The 22,721-nt window shown below is 36.7% G+C and overlaps 3 protein-coding genes across 12 annotated transcripts; 2 read left to right on the forward strand and 1 right to left on the reverse strand.

The window, feature by feature from the left end:
* Positions 1-1,330: 1,330 nt before the first annotated feature.
* Positions 1,331-10,068, reverse strand: LOC128269727 (MAGUK p55 subfamily member 7). Of its 10 annotated transcripts, none has more exons than XM_053007121.1 (12): positions 9,948-10,068; positions 7,790-7,973; positions 6,772-6,953; positions 6,582-6,677; positions 5,533-5,664; positions 4,399-4,431; positions 3,704-3,871; positions 3,268-3,450; positions 3,043-3,178; positions 2,611-2,889; positions 2,126-2,469; positions 1,331-2,040 (listed from the first exon to the last, which is right to left on the reverse strand). In XM_053007121.1, the coding sequence occupies exons 2-12, from the start codon at positions 7,830-7,832 to the stop codon at positions 1,864-1,866; spliced, it is 1,773 nt and encodes a 590-aa protein (XP_052863081.1). In that variant the 5' UTR covers positions 7,833-7,973; positions 9,948-10,068; the 3' UTR covers positions 1,331-1,863. The 10 variants fall into 10 exon arrangements, with proteins under 10 accessions (XP_052863081.1, XP_052863086.1, XP_052863087.1 ...); XM_053007126.1 differs by having other exon boundaries at positions 7,790-7,930; positions 9,948-10,056; XM_053007127.1 differs by having other exon boundaries at positions 7,790-7,835; positions 9,948-10,050.
* Positions 10,069-10,402: 334 nt separating this feature from the next.
* Positions 10,403-11,608, forward strand: LOC128270545 (uncharacterized). Its single transcript, XM_053007955.1, has 3 exons — positions 10,403-10,444; positions 11,012-11,367; positions 11,428-11,608. The coding sequence occupies exons 1-3, from the start codon at positions 10,403-10,405 to the stop codon at positions 11,606-11,608; spliced, it is 579 nt and encodes a 192-aa protein (XP_052863915.1).
* A 2,901-nt stretch (positions 11,609-14,509) lies between these two features.
* LOC128274612 (short-chain dehydrogenase/reductase family 16C member 6) lies at positions 14,510-22,537 on the forward strand. Its single transcript, XM_053012856.1, has 8 exons — positions 14,510-15,373; positions 16,523-16,676; positions 17,949-18,073; positions 20,036-20,146; positions 21,057-21,182; positions 21,287-21,408; positions 21,869-21,985; positions 22,056-22,537. The coding sequence occupies exons 1-8, from the start codon at positions 15,242-15,244 to the stop codon at positions 22,258-22,260; spliced, it is 1,092 nt and encodes a 363-aa protein (XP_052868816.1). The 5' UTR covers positions 14,510-15,241; the 3' UTR covers positions 22,261-22,537.
* The last annotated feature ends 184 nt before the right edge of the window (positions 22,538-22,721 follow it).

The following is a 22,721-nucleotide window of genomic DNA, read 5'->3' on the forward strand; positions in this document are numbered from 1 at the left end:
GCTCATCACTTCAATCAAACAACACGCTGTTTTAGTTGGTGTTCTACTCGTTTCTCCAGCTAAAGCGATTAACTAGTGCCTTTTGTTCATACCGTTAGTATTGTCTAGCTTTGCGGGTTCTGTTTCTTTGTTTTTTTTCTACGTTCGATAAGCCAAATAACACTTACTTGCATGTTGTTAGCAATTGGATTACCATAGAGCTTGTCATATGCGTATCTCAATAAGACCTTGTTTTCGCTTTGTTTTTTGCACATTGGCAAGGATGGAATTCTTTGGTATAAAGGTAATGTATTTGGATCTGGACAAATGTTTAGGCTAACTGATCATCTTAACCTACACATATAACCATGGTTTAATCTTGCATAACGATAGATTATCTTCTCGCCATAGTTTGATGCCATGTTTTAAAGCAAAAATGCAAATGCCTTATGCAAGATTAGTTTTGTTTGATATTTTTGAGACAATAGGGAAAAATAATATTGACGCATAAGGAAACTAACTAAAGAGGAATTGTTGTTTGTTGTTGACAGAGAACAGTTTTTTAAAGTTCATAAATACTACTGCACATGCATTGATAAACATACCGAATCACCGCTGCACCACGGATAATATATAATTTACGCTGCACCACGGATAACGGATAATTTACGGACGAGCCATAATATGTATCTATGATTTGATTGAATTTGCTAAGCAGGCTTTGAAAAATGTGTTAATCGACCGTAATTTTGCACAATTAACATCTAAATTTAAAGATTATTAACTTTTGTCGCACTGTAAAAACTTTCTACAGACTCTGTTTCTGTTAGTTTTCTTGGTCGAAACTCTACTTTTTTAAATTTAGTTTCTTTTAAAGCTTGTGTTATTGTTCCGTGTCCAGATTAGACACAACTCGCAGAAGAGTCTCTGGAAACACGCAACTTCAACACTTTTCGACACTTTCATGCTTAGACGTTCCAGACATGTTTCACATTGCATCAGTTTGGCTGTTTGGGCTGTTTGGCAGAAGTTGTGTTAAATGTCGAGACAAGATGAGACGATTGTGACATGTTGAGAAATTTCTAAGGCACACACAGCGGGTCAAACTGATAAAATCAATGATAGATTTGCAAACTAGTGCTCAAATTATGTCTAGTATGGATGTAGAGAACGATTCGAAATGTTTTAGCAAGTCTGACTGCTGATTGAAATTTAAATTCCTCTGTTTGTTTCTACACTTTTACGAAAGATATTACTGCTGTTGCCGTTATTAACAAACAATGAGGGCTCATAACATTTCAGGGCAGTGTATTTCTGTAGTTTCTACATTACTTTGATGCATAATTTGTCAATTTGCGTTTATATACAACATCTATAAAAACTGGCCTTCTTCATTGTTTCTGTTGCTTCTACACTCGTAGTATCGATTTCAGCACAGGCAATTTTTCAAGTTTATCATTCCACCCAGCACTTTATTTGCGAAACTTAATGTGCATTTTAATTTTGCCGGAATCAAAATTTGTTGTTTAGGACGTTAAGTAGCGTACATTTTCCGGCGATGTTATGATAAAATCAAGTAACAATAACACAATAACATATATAGAATTGAAGTTAACTTGTAAGAACTAATCTTTTATTGAAGTAAATAAAACGAATCCACATTGCACAATATTTAAGCAGATGAACTTTCAACAACACAGCTGGATATAATTCTGGCAACATAGCATTGAACTATGGCGAAAAAACTCAATCTATAAGAAATCCGTACACGACAAGGATTGTCTTTGTTAACAGGTCAATTTAAAGTTATGCATTTTATTTGACAATTGTTTCATTCTATAAAAAAAACTATTAAAGATAGCAAAGATTTGTTTATCTTTAGTTTCACTGTACCCAACTCGCTGGTGCCCATAGCGGTTCGGACTCGCATTTGTTCGCCAGAGTAACGAGCTTTTCGAAAGCTTCTGTTAACTCGCAATTTTCGATTTCATCGTCACAAAAGTGTCCGTAGAGGAAGTTTATCCTTTCATCTGATCGGATCATCTCGTTGAACTCTTCATCCTTTGTCAAAAAAGTGGAAGAAAAAAGTTATAAGTATATATCTTCCGGATATTAGGCACACATCACATAGCGATGACAGACTTACCGAGAATCCTCTTGAATTAGTTTCATCAAAAGTAGAGCGCGCGCGGGCTTTCGTACGAGTTTTCTTGAGCTCTTCAAACGACGGCGGTCGAATATGGATAATATACGGCTTAAGCTGAACTGTTCGCAGTGATTTCAAGGCTTGATAATGTGGCCCTAATATACACACACAGCCGGCATTAACGATTGCCTTCACACTTTCCGATGCGGTGCCGTATAGATGTCCTTTGTATTCACCATGCTCAATGAATTTGCCGGCCGCAATATCGGCTTCCATTTTATCCCGTGTAACGAATAAATACTCTCTACCAGCCACTTCTCCGGGGCGCATAGGGCGAGTAGTGTCTGTGTTACAAATAAATGACAAATAAAGGATGTGTAAATCACTTGTCAGCTAAATTGGTGGTGTTGTTGGCATTGGTGCAATGTTGATAATACAATTATTACTGACGCTTACAATTTTTACTGAAAGACCGACAAACTTACATGGTACGGGGCTTTTATATTTTTCGGGATCTCTGGCAACAAGCCGCCGCTTCAATTCGTTCCTCCCAACGCCGGGGGCACCGATCAGGACGATAGGACGAAAGACTCCGGGACGAGGGTAAAGCTTCGCTACCTCTTCATAGGTTGCAATCATTTCTCGGTCGAAATCATCGTTTTCGGCTGTATCGTACATAATCTTCTTAGTTTTGGGCCCTCTACATGGGTTATTCGAATTGGGTGATCCGGGAGGTGTTGAACAGATAGAAGCGCATGAACCTTCTGATGGGCAGGCAATGAATGACAAAGCAGTGTAGGAGAATACGAAATAGTTTGCCATATTAGGATTATGAAGAATTAGTGTTATTAGTGATGGTTCAATTTTGTCGAAGTGGTCACTTTAAGATTGACTTCTACTACAGCATGTATACTCACTTTTTGTATCGCCGTCCGGTTCTTTCTGCGTTCGGTCATGCAATATACGCCGCTCTTGCAACGCTCTGCTAGGTATCAATCCTGCGCGAGTTGTTTTTTCACCTTCCTTACGTGCTTGCCACCAGTATGAATCGTCCTAAAGGTATTTGAATATGTTACAAAAAGGGGAATAAATCATGGTTAGACCATTTTCATGTCATTAAGGCTTTATATGTTAGTATTCACCTGTGAAACTATATGCAGAATGTCTCCTCGTTGGAAACCCAAGCCAGCTTCTTTACATGGGATATACGGATCGCCGTCCGGTTCGTAATTGAAATATGCTTTTACTCTGACTTTACTTTCACGTTGGTCCAATTTTCCGTCTGATGGTACCAACTTAAAAGTTATAGTACCTTCCGAGTTTTGCTATGTAAAACAGTGCAAATGGACAGCTTTTGATAATTGTTTATAAAGATATTTAAAGTATTATTCGATTATAAGAGAAGTCAAGAAAATAGTATCGCAGTTCCATTAGACTTATGCCGTCAAGTTATTAGCCAATGTAAACCTCTTAGTCTAAGTCTTCTTTCGTTAAGTTTTAACTTTTCTGCTACTGTATATGTTTTAAACATTTAACAGGAGTTTTAACGTCTGATTGAGTATGCTAGAGATAACTTACCAAAATTGATAGCACGTCACTAGGAGTTTTGCCTTCCACGTTAATATTGTTCACTTCGATCACTTCATCACCAACATGAATTAATCCCGAACGATCAGCTGCCCCGCCGTGCATTATTCGTGCAATGATTATTTTACCAGTTTCTTCATCCGTTTTAATTGTTGCTCCCTAAAATATATTGACAAATAGTAGAAATTATGTAATTCGCAATAACAAAATAGTATATAAAATATATCTCGTATAAACATAACCTTCGCTTCTTTTTGTCCGCTAATCGATTATCGATTGATTAGTTCTTTCTTTACGCTCTATAAATAAACTGAATCATGATGAAGATGCAAACAATACAATTTAGATTGGTATTTGGAAGGATATTATAGGCCCAAAAAGCACAGCTTGGTTTATTAAATAAAATCTGAAATATTTAGCTTATTCGCACAAATTAATTAAAATTATGGATAAATATTAAATAAATGGCAACTCAACGTTTACATACATCGATAAAAAAGTAGTATTCCTGAAATTTCCGCTTCGTAAATAGCTCATAGATTACAAAAAGCTTGGTACACATTATACCAGAGTAAATCAGGATAAGAAAATAGGCAAACAGTATAGAGAGCTTCTTCTAGAACGAAGCATAAAACTCCGTTAAAAAAAACACGTGAAAACAATAGAGGCGTATACAATGTACTTACAACAATTGGTTCCGCACTTTGTGCTCCAGCACACTGAATGCAGCACAATAATTTATTAAAATATGAGAAATTATTCGGATTTGATACGAGCTTGTGTATTCGAGAAATAAAAAAAATTATGCCACAGATCTTTAAATTTACAATACTTTTATTTAAATTTAAACGAAACAATCAATAAAACAACTTCTAAACACAAATCACAACAATTGAAAACATAATTGATGATTGTGTTGCTTGGAATTATTACTAACTCGCACTATTAAAATGAGGAAAAAATAATTTTCCAAAACTATCCTCTAATAAAAAAGCAACGAAATAGTGCTTAAAGTTCTAAACTTGTGCCAAAAATAAATAACAACCAATTACTTCCAATGTGAAACAGGGTAGTGCAAACGGGCAGTGCATTGAGATGAATGCACACATAAAATAGGCTTCTCAGGCTCTTAAACAAGAGATAAATCTTTTCATGCTCCTTTTGAATATATTTTTCTTTTATCGAAACTTAATGAAAATATTGTGATTAATGTAATCGAAATTTTATGCTAAGTTAAAACTGAAACTCAAATAAATTGACCCAAACAAATGTACTTCAATCAAGTGGTTTGCATCGCAAAGTTTCTGCATATTGTAATGATTCCACGGTACGAATAATGATTGCCATAGGTACAAAATTGTCATTAAACTATCGAATGGATTTGCATGGAAAACCTGCAAAAAGATCTGCCTAACCTGTAGCTTAGGCAGATCTTTTTGCAGGTTTTCCATGCAAAAGTAGTAGCCTCAAGGACAAGAACGAACCAAGGCAGGAGGAGTAGTAACTTCAAGCGGCTCTTGTCACAGTAACCTACTATTCCAGCTGCAATTGGTCGTACTCCTTTTGTTGCATTGTTACCTAAATTATTTTTCAAATGCAGATGCACATGCGCAATGAGTAGAACAAGAAGTGTTTCCATCAAGGCGTATGAAAATTACGTTAGCACTAAACATAAATAAGGAGCAAAATTAAATTTAATTAAGTAAAAAGCATCCCAATAATATGTTTTAATATATCCATAATAATAGATAATAGCCAGACCTGAGCCACGTTTAAGAAATTAGGCGATATGCAAGTATATTTAAAAAGTCACTACTTACCAACGGTTCATTACTTTTGACTAGCTGAACAATTTTTATGGTTTCCTCGTCTTCGTCAACTTCTACCGGGATATCTGGTAGATGAGGATAGAAGTCTTTTTGCGCGATTGCGTCGTGTGCTAGTAGAACACTCTACAAATAAATTACAAATGCATTCATATTATTTATCAGTATATTGAATGTTTTTTTCACTGTGGATTGAAATCGGATTCGTCTGAAGACGAATTCAGTCAAATTTAGGTTCAACCATAGTGCGCTATCCGTTCTACTACTGTTCTGGTGGGTTCGGCTACGACGGATCGATTTGACCATTTAGGTTTTAAATAAAAGAAGAAGACTAGTCAGCCGCGTCAGCTTCGTTCCACCTTAAATTCCGTTCCGTTCCGAGTTCCAGTTTCAAAGTAAACAAACGTTTATCGCATTACAAGAAAAAGAATTGTTCTTCTTGTGAAGCAAAACGTAATTCAAACTTACGGTGGCACTATTAGCATTCCTAACAACAATGGCAAGGAGAATACGTAGATTCCACATACTACATAATAAGTGACCGAAAGTCTCGATCATCAGCATCGATTCACCCAGGGTCAAATGTTAGCGGAGGATTCGGGCTAGAATGGTAGCACACACCAGATCATTTGATTCGGTCTGATGAAGTTTTGACATCTCGTGTCGAAGCGGGGGTCGAAGCGAACCGCAGAACATTTACAGTCCCAGTATACGCCTGTCTAAACATAACGCCCAGTCTAACATAAATTCTTTAAAAAATTGACAAGACCTTCTTAGACCTTATTTTTTTCTTTTGCGTTATAGAGACTTTGAGCTGTAATAGCCTAACATTCGTTTCTTTCATGATGAACAACGTAAGCCTTCTTTAGTTGTCTAGAGCCCAAAGTCGGACGAAAAAATCCATCACTAGTAAAAGTTGATGTTTAATTTAGCTATTTCTAATGTGATTGTAATACAAACACTGTATTATAAAATGTACTTCAATGTACGATGACATCATGTGAAATCTATTTTAGGGCTTCCTTCTCGACTAATCAAGGTACCTGTAAGTGAGGAGTTTGTAGTAGGTGAAACATTTCTTTGCAGATTGGTGAAATATGGCACCTTGGAGCTAACAATTCCAAAACTTCCATCAGAACCTGAAATTTGAGAGCAAAAACACCAAAGTTATCATAACATCTTCTTAAGGAGTAAGTTGTGTAACTTTTTTCACTACGTATAATTTGTCTTTACCTGCATAGAAGCAGACAGTAATGGCGCTATCCGATCATCTTTGTTGATTTTGGCCACCTTGCTATGTACGTTTACGAGCGCGTTCAATTCTTTCGATTGCAGCAAATTCTGCAGGAAGCCAAGATCCTGTTCATCAGATAAGTTGTCCGTCTCCTTAAGCGATGTTATAAGTTTAGAGATAACTGGAGGGAATAATAAAAATTATTTAAAATTCATAATATTTCCATGTGCAATAATTTAACATATACATAAAATTCATATTTAAAAATCATACAAAAATGTTTCTAATAAAAATAATTTTAGTAGGCGGTAATAAATACTTTACAAATATTTTATGGATAGTATTTATCTTTGCTGTTTTAGTTTATTTTATGGTATTTTAAATTAATCATGGACATCTTGCAGTGCACGTAGGTAAATGGAATCAAGAAAATAATTGCAATGGTAGTTTTCATGATCGCAACGGTCATTGTTGATATGGAGAATATCATAAGATGATATTGGAGTTCGGCTAGGATATAAACATTGCTCAAGGAAACAATACGATTCATACGAAGTGAAACTCAATATCAATCTGTGTGTCAGTGTTGACCAAATTTAGCTGACCCAACAGAATGAGGTTTCTACGAAAAGCATGTTCAACACATGAGGATGCAATATGAGAAGAATGTCATTCTCGCTATAGTTGGTTGCAGACACGGTCTTAGTTTCCACCCGAAAGGTAGGGAATTTTTATGAGAATCATGCTATTTTATTTGTTTCGATAAAAAGCAAGGCTTCGGCAGCAAGTTTTTTTCTTTAAAAAACCTAGCGTATATGAATTCAGCGAAAAAACGATTAAAATTAAGGTCACTATAAATTAAAAAAAAAACAGTTATTAACAGTAACACAATCTCAATAAAGATACAATCTTTTTCAGATTGTTTCCATGTTATGTTAAGGTAAATGTGAAATTTAAAATAATTTCATTAAAAATTTAATTGAATATAAATAGCCAATAAAAAAAAGCGAATATTACCTGGATCATAACCACCATCAGACGCCATAATTGCTGCAGCCATTATCTGTTCAAGATATACTTTACGTCACTCGATTATTTACAAAACTTTTCACAATTCAATTTCCGTTGAGGCACAATTTTCGGTCAAAAACTATCTTGCTACACAAAGGTAATGTTGATCTTTACCGTTTAAGGCAAGAATCTAAGAAATACAATACTTATTCTAGCTTGTTTTACTTTTGTAAATCGGGTAAACATAACAATGATTTGTACTTAAATTAATCAACCAACATTTTTTCAGCTAATAAAAATAAATAATGCAAAATTTTATGGTAAAACTAAATTTTGTGACTGCAGTGTTACCTACACCGATTAAGCAATAAAGTAATAATGGGAAAGTTACCATCCTCCTTGTTTTATTTATAAAACTCAGTCATGTAGCTCGCCTAAAAATAGCAAATCAGTGTTCAATTGACTTTAGCAACGATTTTCCCCCAACGTGCTTTTAGTTGCAAAACTATTGGAGAAAGATCATATTAGGATCATAATGGGTGAGAACTGCCTGACTTGGTATGTTCGGTTGATAAGCAATGCCATAGATGTATTTTTGATAATAGTTTTAAGTAACACTACTAGACTCATATGATCTAGCAATTCCCGTAAACTGGGTAAAATCCGATGTAAACACAATTAGTATAAATAGTGTATATAAGTTGAAGAGCAGTTGGCTTTTGCATGCTGCGAACAGATGTAAATATGGCGGGCAATAACATTATAGAATATCTGGTGAACTTAAAGGCATTGAACAGACCTTATCATTGAGAAAGCTATAAAAATCTAGGAATAGAAACCATTCAAACCAACAGTGGAAAGCGACCGATAACTAAGTTAAGGTACTTTAAAACTTCTTTTTCAGAGAAATGAATTTCAATAAGTTCCTGAAAAAACCTATGGCCACTACAGAAAAGAGAGCATGTGTAAAATAGAGAAGCGGAAGAGGAGACTGAAGAGAAAGAGAGTAGTTGGAATTGAGAATGATGCCTTCCCCGGCTGGGATCACGATATAAATAGCGAAGTGAATTGAAAAATTTTCCCTTGCTATTAATGTTACCGCATCTTCAATGTCACTATGCATAATCGAAAATGTTCAGTTGGTTTAGTGTGGAACTATTTGGGGCAATGGCAATCAAATTCATATATAACCCCATCCAACTACTTGAAAACCTTTTACATAGTCCACTTGTATTTGATTACTGCATTGACAATCGCTACAAAAATGCAAAAATACACGCAAAGCTTAACGATTGCTTGCATTTTCGTTCTATACTTAAGATATACACTATTTAAGTAGAGTTTAGTTTTAAAACAGTTAACAGATTTGGTACGGCTGTTCAATTGGATTGAAAACTTTCAGAAAAATAGGAATAAAAATGAGGGGAAACAAACCACGAAGGATAGTCTGAAATCAGCATAGATTTGAAATCAGCATGTAGATTTAAAAATAACATGCTGACATGCTTGTTGGCCCAAACATTTTGTTTGTGTGTCCAAACGTGTTTCTATGATTATATTTTATGTTGCGTTTGACGGTATGATAAGGACATTTGGTTATGTCCTTTTTCTAGAGAAAGGTTTCCTACGTAACGTGCAAAAACCATGAACTCAAGTGGCGAACCAAATGACCATCATTTGAAGACTTTGTATTTTCATTTCATGCGATGTTGGCAAAATGCGTCAAGTGCACAACGTTGTGCGCACGAATACTTTAGTTAAAACACGAACAGAAACGACGAATTTAGCGCATCTCATGGCATTCTTGTTATTCACTATGACTTCACAATGTCGAAAAAATCAATGCATTTCCAACCACCCGAAAATCGATTTCCACGAATCCACCAATCCATCCACCTTCTCGACGCTATCTTTTACTGAACTTGCTCTTCGTCTATTCAACAACACTTGAACATAAATTACTGACGACACAACATTCTAACTCATTGATCAGTTAGCACCAGACACTTGAATTTGTAGCTGAATTTATATTAATAACATTCATAAAACTTTGTTCACAGCTTGAAACGAAGCATAACTAGGGCATATTTTACAAAAACAATACGAACAATGCCGTCAATCGATAATGTTTTTTTCATAACTGCTATTATTGTTAGAAACTAACATTTCCATGTGTAACTAGGCAGAAGAACTAGAACCACTTCCGCACTCCATTTTATCGTCTTAACTTTTGTTAATTTTTCCTCCCTAAACACGAAACGTCAAAATATTTTATGACCGATTTTGGAACCTAACTAAGACATTGCGAACCTAACCTTGATGACGAACCTGACACCCGAGTCAACCCAGAAGAAGAATAAGAGAGAGAAGAAGAACAAGAAAACATGAAAATTTCGAATTCGAATTTCGAAATTCGAAGTCAAACAACTGTCAAGTTATAAAATGCATTCAAATCGGCCGTTTGACATCACTAACAACAATTCTGCAACTAGGTGGCGCTCTCAGAATATTGTAAATTGATTTCCCTTTTTCTCAATAGATGGCTCTTTTCACACTAAAAATTCAGTTTGAAATTCAATAAAAGGCTGTTATTTATATTAATAAATATGATTTATGAAAATGATTTCGAACAACGATAAATCACCATCATTGAATACGAAGGTCAATAATAATAATTCGTTATTTATCTTACTACACATAAACAGTTGAATTCAATCAAAACACATGCGAAGAAAATAAAATCGTTGAAAAAGTCCGTAGATTCTTCTGAAAACCAATGCATCCGCCTGTTTACCATTCTTTGTCACACTCACTTGCCCAACTCACCCCCTCACTCGAATCATACTGCACTGCATACTTTAGAAAATTGTATATAATTCAAGAGTGTTGTGAAGCTTTCATTTTCACTACCCGTATCGTATTGCATTCCTTCACCATCCCTCAGCTGGAAGATAGAAATAGGAGGAAGGAGGAAGAAAGAAATGGAAATGCCACACCAACGTTCCATTTACGTAAAACAGGTAGCCAAATTGTCGGAATACAAGGCTCATTAACCCATTGAAGGAAATACTTCAGCCATCAGTAATAATTCTGAAGTGAATGTGTGCACACGGTACTTTTGTTTCAAGACTTTTCTGACAAAAACCATGGTACGATAAATTGCTTGGGCCCTTCCCTAGAACCGTTTCATTAACTTTTATTTAAATCGTTTAATCAAACGTTTAACAGGCACAGCATTCAACCGCTATTATTACTGCCTGTGTGATAATAGTGATATTTGTGCCGATTTGCACCGGATTGCCGCTTTGGAATTTCTTCAACAGAACCAATGGTTTCGCGGACATTCCAGAATCCGGCGAAGTGTCAGGCAAGATGCTTGACGATAGTGATGATCTAAGACCGTTACTACGATACGACACCGTAGTTCCAATACTGCAGATGATTGTTACACCTATTGGTCGTATGATGTGGCCGCGCGTCGAGCAATGGTTCTCCGAAATCTTTGGCGCTTACCTGGACAGTGCAAATCGAGCCATTGAAAATATTACCCAATTTGCAACGGATAACGTATCCTTTCAAAAGGGGTAACTAAAAGGCTAACTTTTATCCGAGGCTGCATTAAGTACGCTTTTCTTATTTTTCAGAGATACATATTATACCAAAAGCGATATGATTGATGGACACGGCTATCAATCGTTGATTGTCACTCTGCCATCTGGACGAAAGATTACGGTGTTAACATTCAAAACGAAAAGTAAATTTAACGTCTTCGAGGAGTTTCCACAACTGAGCGAATCACAGAATGAGGTTAGGGAGTTGGACTGACGAAAGCCGGCTGCATTAAGTGTAATATTATTTAATATTATTTATTCACAATTCTTTACCTTGTGTTAGAATCTATTTAATAAAACAAATTCCACGATCACCAAAGGGTTTTTAAGTAATTTATAACCTAAAGTCTTATTTCATTGAATTCAACCCCGGTTGCCCCCGTTGATAGAATAGTCGGTAACATTGATCAGCGATTAACATTGGAGATTAACACTGTCTCCGTTGCAGGTCCAACACCGCTCGGCGGTTGTGTTTGCCGGATAAGAAGACGGAATCACTTATCACGGCAAAGGCGTCAAAGAAGAAGATGTGAATTTTATGAATCTGTAAAATGCGTAAGATATTTTGACGACGTTTACATCATACAAAAGTGCAAACACTTATTGTTCAATGAGAAGTCTGCGAATGTGATAAACTTCCAGTATTAACAAAGTTTCTCGTTTGCGTACGACTCGCGACCCTCCGATTGCGGTGCGGTGCAATTATGAATCGTAATGATTAGGCGAGCGATTTTGGATGTATCTGTTGCTTCTTGTAACCCCTTCTTCTAAACACATAAGCACGCACAGAGCTACTGCAAACGGAGCAACACAACCAGCATACCTGGGACCTGGGAGGTGGGTTGTCATAATGAAATTGACCTCCTTTCTCTAATGGCAGTGCTCATGCAGGTGCCTCTTTTGCATTGCTTCATAGCCCTATGATGCGACGGGCTGTTTTCGTTTGTTCAACAAACACGTATGTATGCGTTACTTTTTGTAGTGTCTAATATAGGACTTTGAAGGTTAAGTCATCGCTGATCACTTGCACAGCACTTGCACTGCACTTGCCGCCGTAATGTAAAGCTTCGTATACAAACTAGTCGAACTTCTACGGATAGCGGCTGAGCTGGGAGGATGTGCTTTTTATTTATTTGACTCTTTCCGCCAGCCACTCTTCTTTGCATATGTGAGTGCGAACGTATTCAACCAACCATAACTTTCAATGTCGTGTAATACGGCAAATCAATGTCATAAGAATTTTGTACTCAAACATCAGCTCAGTGGTGAAATGTACAGCTAAGGTCATGCAAAGAGTATGAGTATTGGTCCATTGAAAGTATATTACAACCCGACCGCGTGCATGGCCACAGAGTACAAATGAGAAAGGTCAACAGTCGAGTAGATGATGGTGTCCGACAGCAACACAAACCCACAACACCGCCATTACTGGTCTTGCGCAGTTTGGTTCGATATGTCACACGGTTCAGCCTGTTTGTATTTTGATACTCATCATACTTTTCGCTTTAGTTAGGAAGTGCCGGTACACAAAGTTAATTTGGTGTCACGTTGTTCGTTCTTCTGTAATTTAGCTAGATACTTAAAAAATAACAGTTTGCCAACTTGGTTGTAACAATTAGTCGTGTAGTGTATTGCGCTTGCCGTAGTGATCTAATAAATATGAAGCCGGTGATTTTCTCCATGCCTTTTAGGGAAAAATTACCAAATATTCAGAATGTAGGCAATTCCGATTTATTTCTCATACCGTATGCAATGCAATAAGGTACAACGTTTTACAAGGACTATACATGAAAACCTTTAAATGTGTTCTTGCCTCACAAGTGAAGTGCTTGGCACTTGGCACTTAGTCGCAATTGAAAACTATACAGGAGACGAGCACCGTGCAACAAAACATGTGATGTATTCCTTCAGCCTTGTTTTCGTACAACAAATGAACTGTTAACAACATAACTCAACAAATATGATTTAGTAACCCTTCTGTGTAGTGTTTAATATAGGCAATTAAAAGTGTCTAAGATCATGTTCATGCTTATGCAAACGTATATAGAAAAAATGTGTTTTAACCGGGAGAGTAAAATTGAACATAAATAATTACTTGTATTGATTTTTTATTTGAATAGATAATAGAAATAATTGTTTGAATAGATTAAAAGAAAGTATGTACCAAACATTATTCTGAATGTAATGTTTGCTGTGTATGTCAAAGCAAAAGTGAAACGGCTAATGTGTTTAGTTGTACGTGGGAACACTTCTTCATATTATATATTTCTTACTACATCTCCTGTCACACTTACTTACTTACTTTTTAAAGTCAGGGTGATCTAAAAACTGTTACACGATACATTTACCGCATTCGTCTCCTTTTGTCGCTCAAGATAGAGTTGCACAAGAAGGCCATTCGATATACATAAAAGTAACGTACGCGAAGGACAGGTGAAACGTAAGATGGAGAATTGGCTGGTCTGGAGTGGACTGAACATTCTGCAAGCTGCAAGTACGCTGCTCATGCAATCGACTGATGAGGTCAACCACTGATTTAGCTAAAAACGGGCTAAGCGGAGGGCTCAGCGCTTCATAGGGCTGAGAATACGAGGGAAAGAATTGCAAAGGATGGCAACAGACAAGTGTAAAGAAACAGAAGAATAGTGCCGCAAACAAGGTTTTTTTTTAATTTCGAAGACAAAGAAAGACATCAAATGATGTATGCAAAACAAAGAACAATCGAAATATTGCAATGAAAGAGGCAAGACCGAACCGAATTTCAAAGGTTGAAACGCTCCTCTACCAATGAACGTTTGGCAGACAGCTGGCGCGGTTTATTGCTATAGTACGCCGTGTAAGCAGAGCGAAAGGTTGCGTCTACATGTGCTTCAATTACATGTAGCCTCCAATGTAGGGGTAAGTTATTACAAATCACAATTACCAGCTTGCGTTTCAGTTGCTCTCCAGTTGTGTTGCGGAGAGGTTGTGCTTGCCTGTTGTTCGTGTTCGTAACGCATTTGACTGTGCCTCTACGCGATTCGTGAAGGTTCGTCGTTTATGTGCCAAGTTTTTCGTCTCGTTGCACCTTTCGCGTTAGTGTCTATTCCGAAGCGAATATTCCGAACAAATTGAAGCTGTGCTTGAGTAGCTGAATCAAGTATCTATGTGAGCAATAGTGCCATTGTTTCCTGATGTGAATTAGTCTGCTGAAAGTGTTTTTAAACAAGCATTGCATTGTGTACAGATCTAGCAAAACACGAACGCTTTCTACGCCTGATTATTTTAGAACCGCGAATAGTTAACAAATATGGCGTAACTAAAAAATAAAGTAAAAACGGACGGTCACTGAATGGCATTTGTGGTTAAAATGTGATGTGGTGTCTAGTGGTTTTGAACCGTTAACCTACGGTAGTGCTGGTGTAGCGTGTAATGGTGCGAAAGCTATTAGTGTGATGGCGTAATACTATACATAGAAACCGACAGTGCAGATTTGTTACATCGCTTTGCTTGAATTTTTCATTCAATTCATTCAGTACAAGCTTGACATATGTGTTTGAAAGCGCGATTGAACCAGTACGTCTAGGAGAAAAGTATAGGAAGTGAATGCAGAGTGAATGCAATGCTGTAAGGTGGAGGAAACTAGTTTTCTGCTTTCTTCCGTATATTATCTCCCGGCAAAGGTAGTGCTTCTCGTATCTCCCAGCTTTCCGTACAGTGGACAGTTGGTGAAAAGAGAGAACTGTTCAAGGAAGTGGTGCGCGGGAATAAGTTGCATATGCAAGATAGTAAGCCCCATCACTAGATAAGGTAAAAATACCGACTCCGGAAATCGTTCGAAAATTCAAGTCACGATCATACTCACAAAATGTCAACGAAAGGAAAACCGTTTTCATTCGATCGCACGGATCCGAATCCATCGCGTAAAAAACCATCCATCCGGGCAACGGTTGTGGATGTGGTAGTTTTTCTGCTGACGTCGTTGGGGTATATATTACAGGTAAGAATAATTGAGTTGCAGATCTTTTCATACCCGCTACAAAGATGGAAAAAAATTAATAAATCTCGTCTAATGATTTTCATTCTTGCGAAATCCATGCGTAGAATGGTTCTGTGTAGATCTCGCCGTTTTAATCTTCACCAACAAAACTCATTATCCCCCCAAGGTTACTCATGTGGCGTGCTACATAATTTTTTTTAATCCTTAACAACGGACTGGGCCGTGCTCCATCAATAATGCAATAATGAAAACGAAGGTAACTACGGGCAATGTGAAGTACAGCCAACGTTAATGCTACATTGTATTTAAAGCAACTATCGAGCTCAGTAAAATGTAGCATTGTTCAGTTTTGGTCTGTGTTTAAAATGTGTTGTTAAAATGTCTGTTTTCAGCAAAACAACATTTGTTGTGGCTTATAAATTCTATAGACCAGCTGAAATATTCCACACTCGTAGGCAAGGTTCATGTTCTCTGTCCAGTAGTTTCTCAATCTCATCTTAGGCATCTAGGCCCAGTAACACATCTTTTCACTATTAAATTGACTTTTCACTAACTAGATAAATTGAACTATTGAATTCATGTTAATAAGGGTTTAATTCATAATTCAGAAGGATGGATTTATGATTTTGTGAACGAACGTAAATTTTTATGCTCGATCCGCTTGTGAAACATGCCCATTACTATCGCAAACATTATTGCCGAACATATTACATTGGACAACCAGAAATTCAGTGAAAGAATAAGAATTTAGGAGAAATAATAAACCCTTTTTCAAAGCAATCTCTGCGATCATTGCAGACTGAAAATCGACTAAATCTAGTTGGTTGTTACTTGATTGTTACTTGTTATTGCATGCTTGGCACTGTGGAAAAGATATTTTATATCCATTCTGAATTATTCAAAAATTCTATTGAATTACTCAATACCGAGCTGCGTTAACGAGACGTTAAAACAAACGTACCAACAAAAGGTAAACATACACGTATAATGTTATGGACATGGTGATTGTGTAATGTGTGTATCATTGCTTACATGGGTAACAAATCGACCATGCCGATTGGTTTCCATTTTGTCAATTTTCCATGAACATTTTTTCGAGTCGTAGAATCATGACGTTTGTTTTCTCTGCTAATGATTATCTTTTTTCAGGCTATCTACTATCAAATTATCACAGTACAGAAAAAGGACTTGAACGGAGAGATAGCACTTGTGACGGGGGGAGGCGGTGGGCTGGGTCGTTTACTCGCCCTACGACTCATAAAGCTTGGTGCAAAAGTAATACTGTGGGACATCAACCAGGAAGGTAAGCATTACCTCCAAAATTCATTCGACATATTGCTCTGGATGTTGGAACAGACGAGTTTGGAATAGAACAAAACAGAGTTGTTTTACTTTTGAGGTTTACTATTAGGTGTGCAAATTAATTCTTGCGGTTGTACAATACATGACAGATGATTCAGTAAATGTCACAATTTTTAAAAAATGAAATATGTGTTTGATAGCTACTGTCATTACGCATCTAACGTAGTATAGGTTTATTCATTAGGTTTATCCTTGATAGGTGAAGAGGGAGACGAGTTTGAACTGTTGGTCACCGATTAGTACGTCACAACCCCCCTTTCCTTGGTCCAACGCAATGAATAGGATAAGATATGCCGTTCCCTTGGCCAAAAATGTTGTGTCAAAGTGTTAAGGTAGCTTAGCCGTTATTCCGAAACATACCATGAACCCATATAATTTTACTCTGGTAATATTGTAATGTGCGACCTTCGAATATGATATTCAATCATCTTATCAAAGATCTGCCACATAATGAAGACATGGCTATGGAGTTTACGACGTTAAATTGAATAAAAATAAACCGATTCGTCTTCACAAAAAAGAAATTCTCTGATTATGCATGGCATCAAGTATCGTTTTTATTTAATGTCACTTTTCTATTCTTCCAAAGCAGTCAATACTTATGTATGGAAATGATTCTACAAATAAAACAAGTCTGATATTTTCCATCTTCATTTAATACACATAAAAAAAACGATGGTGCAAAACTATTTCTCCTTCAAAACTGGTTTTTTAGTGCGAAACACGTTACAAAATCTACTTTCAAGAGGTGACAGTCAGAATGAGAAAGGAAAAGAGAAATACGAATTGAGAAAAAAACAAACAAAAGTAATGAAGGCCATGGACCTGGAAAGACGGCAAACAATGTACCATTAATTCAAGGCCATTAATTTTGTTTTCATCGTGAAAGTAAATTGTAATGTTCTCACATCCATAGCAACTTTGTTCCTAACTAGTTGGTAAACCGAGATAAAAAGTATTACTTATGCTTTGATAAATAATGCGAATGCGTTATGAATATCACAAAAGTCAGGAATAATTTTCGTATTTACTTAATTTGCCTTTTAAAATATTTAATTTTAAACGCATAGTCCAACGGCGATGTTCGTTCATTCTTGATGTTCCTTTCCTTTTTATTGATATCTCTTTACAGACTGCTAATAAACTATTGTCGGAGACGCCATTAACACTTACATATTGATGTTTTATTTTCTTCTTCTCACGTTTCCAATAGCACTGGACGAATCGGTAAAATTGATTCAATCCCTCGGAGGACTCTGCAAAGGTTACAAAGTAGACATATCCAACAAGAATGAAGTTTACAACTATGCCAAAGTATTGCAAGAGGATATCGGAGATGTGAGTATGATAAATTGGCCACCGTACTTTTTTAAAGTTTTGGAAGGCATGTAAAAATGATCAAAAAATTCAATTTTGTAAAAGGTCCGCCCGTAAAACATATATGGTTACAGTAAGCAACAAAGATTAACATTGTCTCTGTTCGCCGGTTGTCGTGCCGGATTAGAAGATTTTCATGTATTGTTAGGCTTCTTTTTAATATGGCACACCAATTTCATTATCATGACTACTGATCTTCATACTGGCTTTGTACATCGTACATAGTTTTGTTACGTTTGTTTACGTGTGAGTCGACGAATCTCGTGCTCAACTTTTCTCTCGCACAGTTTGCTGATTTTGCGATACTAGGTTGTTCAATAAGTTTCAAGCTTCTATAAGAAAATCATTTTTTTATGGTTTGAAATACACTAAATACACTTTAAATACACTTGAAAACGAGACTCCAACTTATGAATTCCATCCCTGAAGTGAGAAACTGAAAGGAGTTTAAACTTCGCACTTAAACTGTTATGACGTCATCATTTGATGAAAACCGCTTTCCACGCATGAAATTATTTAGGTCTGGAAACAGATTGAATGAAACAATGGATGCTTCAACAATTAGAAGTTTAATTCATAATTTTTTGCTATTGTCAAAACGCTCTTGTGACACGGTCTTGAAGAAAAAGTATGTTTTTCCTCTGCAAACCGGGTCTTTTTTCATGAAGTTTTTACGTTCTTTTTTCTAAAAGATTACAAAAATAATCGGAATTTATTGTTTTACCAGTTTGTAAAGCAATCCACGAACAAAATTATTTTCACATATCAAAACACTAATGCCTTCTTGGCCGATTTTTGGACACAAACTCGTTTCGGAGCCGAACAACCAGGTTCACACTAATCTTTGGTCCCAAATTCAAACCTCTTGTTTTGATTAAGGATCATGGTGATAGAATCAAGTCTCGATAGTAATGAGTCGCTCCTTTTCCTTTCGAAAAAGCTTTAAAGCCGCCGAGAAAGTTACATTCGAATGTGTTTTTGGTCCATTGTTAATGGATGCGGAATCCATTGTGCACACAGAAACCCGATACTTCAGACAGAATATTGCTTACATTTCTAGACGACTTTGACGTGGATCGTCTCGTCGACCTCGTTTAAATTTAAAAATTTTTCTTTCTTCAATACTTATTGAAGACGAAGAGTTCTTATACAGTCATTACATTTTCAACATTTGTTCATCTATCCAAAAATAAAAATTCAATCACTGCACAATACTTGATTTTTGAATTGTTAAAAAAAGCTGTGACACGTTGATACTAAATGTATTGCAAAAAATGAATGAAGAGACGAACTGAAGTGAAACTTCACACACGATTAAGCCGTATTAAAAGTGTACCAATAAAAAAAAATTGGGACTAGTAGCAGCACCCTCTGATAATGAACCGTAAAACTTATTGAACTTATTGAACGTACTTATAAATTGACGATTTACGACTTATGTTGTGCTAAGTTGGAATACAAATACTTTGCGATTCGCCTTTCGACTTGCGAATGTCTAGACGTTTTATGTATTTCCAGGCAATTGTGAAGTTGGTTGGGTCAGTAGTTGTGACACTTTGATGACATGAGGAATGCAACTGGGCAAGCAAATATATATATCTTAATAGGTTTTGCTCGCTCACGTCGCTAATTCTGTTTTGAAATGTTGTCTACGGTCCCTGTTTCTGTGGTAGTCCCTCATTAGCCTATTTTGCCAAACCCATTCTTTTGTATATAGAATTTTCAAGGCATTTGTCAATTCGCGTTAATTCGAAAACACATATTATATTAATAGTTTAGAATTAACTAAAGCAATCGACTTTGCAACAATAGTTTAAGACCAAATTAGGGGTTTCGTATGATCATTCTTTAATTGTTTCTCATTTGTTTTAATTTAGTTGCTTGCTTATTAATGTTTTTGTTGTATTTATTATATAATTCTAGGTGACGTTACTTTTTAATAACGCTGGTGTAGTATCAGGGCGAGCTCTCTTGGACACTCCAGATCATTTAATCGAACGTTCGTTTAACGTAAACGTCATAGCACACTTTTGGGTAAGTTTATTGGAGTGAAATAGTTTCTTCTGACTGTAGGATGACCAGTTGGTTACTAGAGCGAATCCTCCCTGTTATGTCGTTGTTAGCGCTAACCTTTCGTTCTAGTTACGTGAAGCTCGAGACGACTTCGAACTTTCGGTAACTTTTAAGTACGTCACCTCCACGTATACTGTCCGATGTTGTTGGCAAAGTTGCTGATAGTAACAACATAAGTTTCATCTTGCTTTCGTTTACCTGTAATACTGATTCGGATTGCATGCAGCTTGCTCAATCCATAAGTAAGCCTTAGTCCATTCCATTAGTATTCCATTAGGTTCCATTAGGTCCATTAGTAAGCCTAGCTACATGGGCCAGCCTTCGATCGATAATGCCATCAGCATAGGCCAGGATCTGGTTGAACTTATAGTAGATGATCTCTAGGGGTTTCGCTTCAGAGTTCTGGATGGCCCGCTGTAGCCCGTTGTGGGTAAGGAGATGTAGACCGTCAACGATCCCTTTGAACAATCCCTTTTTTCGTGAAGGGATTACAGGGCTTGCCCTCCATTTCACATGGCTTGTGTCTTTGGTCGTGGTCGTTCTAACAAGTCTGGTAAGTTAGGACGTCATTCCGAAACTAACCATGGTCTCATACAGTTTTACTCTGGGTATGCTATCATATGCGCCCTTGAAATCGATGAAGGGGTGGAAAGAGTTCTTACGAAACTCAATCACTTTCCAAGGATCTGCCGCATGGTGAAAATGTTATCAGTGTTAAAGTTTCTTCTTCGGAGTCCACCTTGGTAAAATAGTTGGCAACTATCTCGTCAACGTATGGGACGAGTTAAGATTTATTTACTGCTGATGAACAATATTTCGAACTAATAAAACAATCTATTTTTATACCACTTCCGCAACCTTCGATAACTAGACAACCAAGGCCTTCCTACCAGCAATGCTGAAACACGACCACGGACATATCATAACAATTGCGTCTCTCGCCGGTCATGTAGGGATTTCAAAGTTGGTAGATTATTGTTCGAGTAAATTTGCTGCGGTAAGTATAGTAATTGAAGATGTACGATGCTATGCTGTTATAGCAAAAAATTAAGAATGAATTAGTGTGGAAAAAATACTATACCTTTGATTATTTCTACTTAGGTCGGTTTCGATGAAGCATTACGATTGGAGCTTGAACACCTTGGCGCACAAGGTGTTTTCACAACTGTGATTTGTCCATATTTCATACAGTCTACCGGAATGTTTGACGACGTAAATTCAAGGTGATTTTGACATTATGATGACATTAATCTTAGTTGATAGGTATAAGCATAAGTATGCGTAAGTAAATGTAGGAGTTTACAGGAAAAATACAATCACTAAGTTCAAAATGTGCGATATGATGAGAGGATTAGATTATCGTTTCTTTCATACACTAATAATTTGTAAAATGTAAAATCATGCAGTTTCTTATAGCTTACAAATTTAGTGGTTTATGGATTACGCATCATTAACAATATGATTAACAGCAAATAAGTGTTATGTTGTCCATATCTGTCTTAAAACTGATCACGCAAATCTTAAAATTATTATAATAAGTAGTTACAATCTATTTGAGTAATGTATAATGGCACTGCAATAACGAATCCATGAACAACTGCTGACAACAAGTCGAAAACGAGGAGAACATTCAAACATGTTTTGATGCAACGGCAAGCCTGAAAAGTAAATCTGTTGTTTCAGATGGGTCCCAACACTCGACTCCAACGAAGTAGCAGATAAAATAATTGAAGGCGTACAAAGAAATGACAAATACGTCATCATTCCAGGGTATTTACGGCTTATGCTAGCTATCAAATGGTAAGTACAACTTATTATAATGAGCTTCATACTTAAGATACCAGAACTGAATTTCTCTTCATTTGTAAAGGGTGTTTCCTTGGGGATGCAACTCCGGATTCTTGAGACGATTAGTACCAGATGCCGCACCACAATACAGCATAACTCCCTTGAGCAGCCCGGATTGTGATAAGTTCAATAGCACGGAAAGCCCGCTATCCAGTGATAATAATAATACGACGAAATCAACTCCACTACTCGTTCATCGACAATATACAGGCGAACGTGTGCTTTAAATTGCCTGCTGGGACTGCCTGTGAAATTATTCTTTTAATACTTGTTGGTGTTTAGAAAGAGTAATCCAGCAATTTTATTGTTTGAAAATTTCAAAAGAATAGTGTCCATATTTCTCATTGTATTTTTAAATGGATTTCAATTCCGGTCTTTAGCTCGGCTCCCGGACTTAGGGAAAAACAAAGATATTACTGTACAGTTTGTTGAAATTGAAAAAGGGCCACAGCGGCGAAAGGGGAAGACGGGGTGGGACAGGAATGAAAACGGTTTATGTACTCAACAGTAAGTCGGTACCAGTACAGGTCCAGTGAATAAGTTAAAACATGTAATAAATGGCTAAACAAAAGATGAATCGAGTTTCCTATCTTACTTACTTATCCGGCTACAACCGCCGAGCGGTCTTTGCCTATTTCAAGGAACTTTTCCACCGCTTGCGGTCGAGAGGGTTCGTCCACCAAGTATG

This window comes from Anopheles cruzii, chromosome 3, assembly GCF_943734635.1.
Source record: "Anopheles cruzii chromosome 3, idAnoCruzAS_RS32_06, whole genome shotgun sequence".
NCBI lineage: Eukaryota > Metazoa > Arthropoda > Insecta > Diptera > Culicidae > Anopheles > Anopheles cruzii.

What these genes read in the sequence shown, in the direction of transcription:
- LOC128269727 (XM_053007121.1), bottom strand. Translation starts at nt 7,832, where the DNA reads ATGGCTGCAGCAATTATGGCGTCTGATGGTGGTTATGATCCAG. An exon ending in TGATGGTGGTTATGATCCAG is followed by an intron (nt 6,954 to 7,789) that starts GTAATATTCGCT and finishes TATTCCCTCCAG; the next exon opens with TTATCTCTAAACTTATAACA. An exon ending in GTGACGTGCTATCAATTTTG is followed by an intron (nt 3,451 to 3,703) that starts GTAAGTTATCTC and finishes TGTTTTACATAG; the next exon opens with CAAAACTCGGAAGGTACTAT.
- LOC128270545 (XM_053007955.1), top strand. Translation starts at nt 10,403, where the DNA reads ATGATTTCGAACAACGATAAATCACCATCATTGAATACGAAG. An exon ending in CACCATCATTGAATACGAAG is followed by an intron (nt 10,445 to 11,011) that starts GTCAATAATAAT and finishes AACGTTTAACAG; the next exon opens with GCACAGCATTCAACCGCTAT. An exon ending in AACGTATCCTTTCAAAAGGG is followed by an intron (nt 11,368 to 11,427) that starts GTAACTAAAAGG and finishes CTTATTTTTCAG; the next exon opens with AGATACATATTATACCAAAA.
- LOC128274612 (XM_053012856.1), top strand. Translation starts at nt 15,242, where the DNA reads ATGTCAACGAAAGGAAAACCGTTTTCATTCGATCGCACGGATCCGAAT. An exon ending in TTTGACGACGTAAATTCAAG is followed by an intron (nt 21,409 to 21,868) that starts GTGATTTTGACA and finishes CTGTTGTTTCAG; the next exon opens with ATGGGTCCCAACACTCGACT. An exon ending in CTTATGCTAGCTATCAAATG is followed by an intron (nt 21,986 to 22,055) that starts GTAAGTACAACT and finishes TCATTTGTAAAG; the next exon opens with GGTGTTTCCTTGGGGATGCA.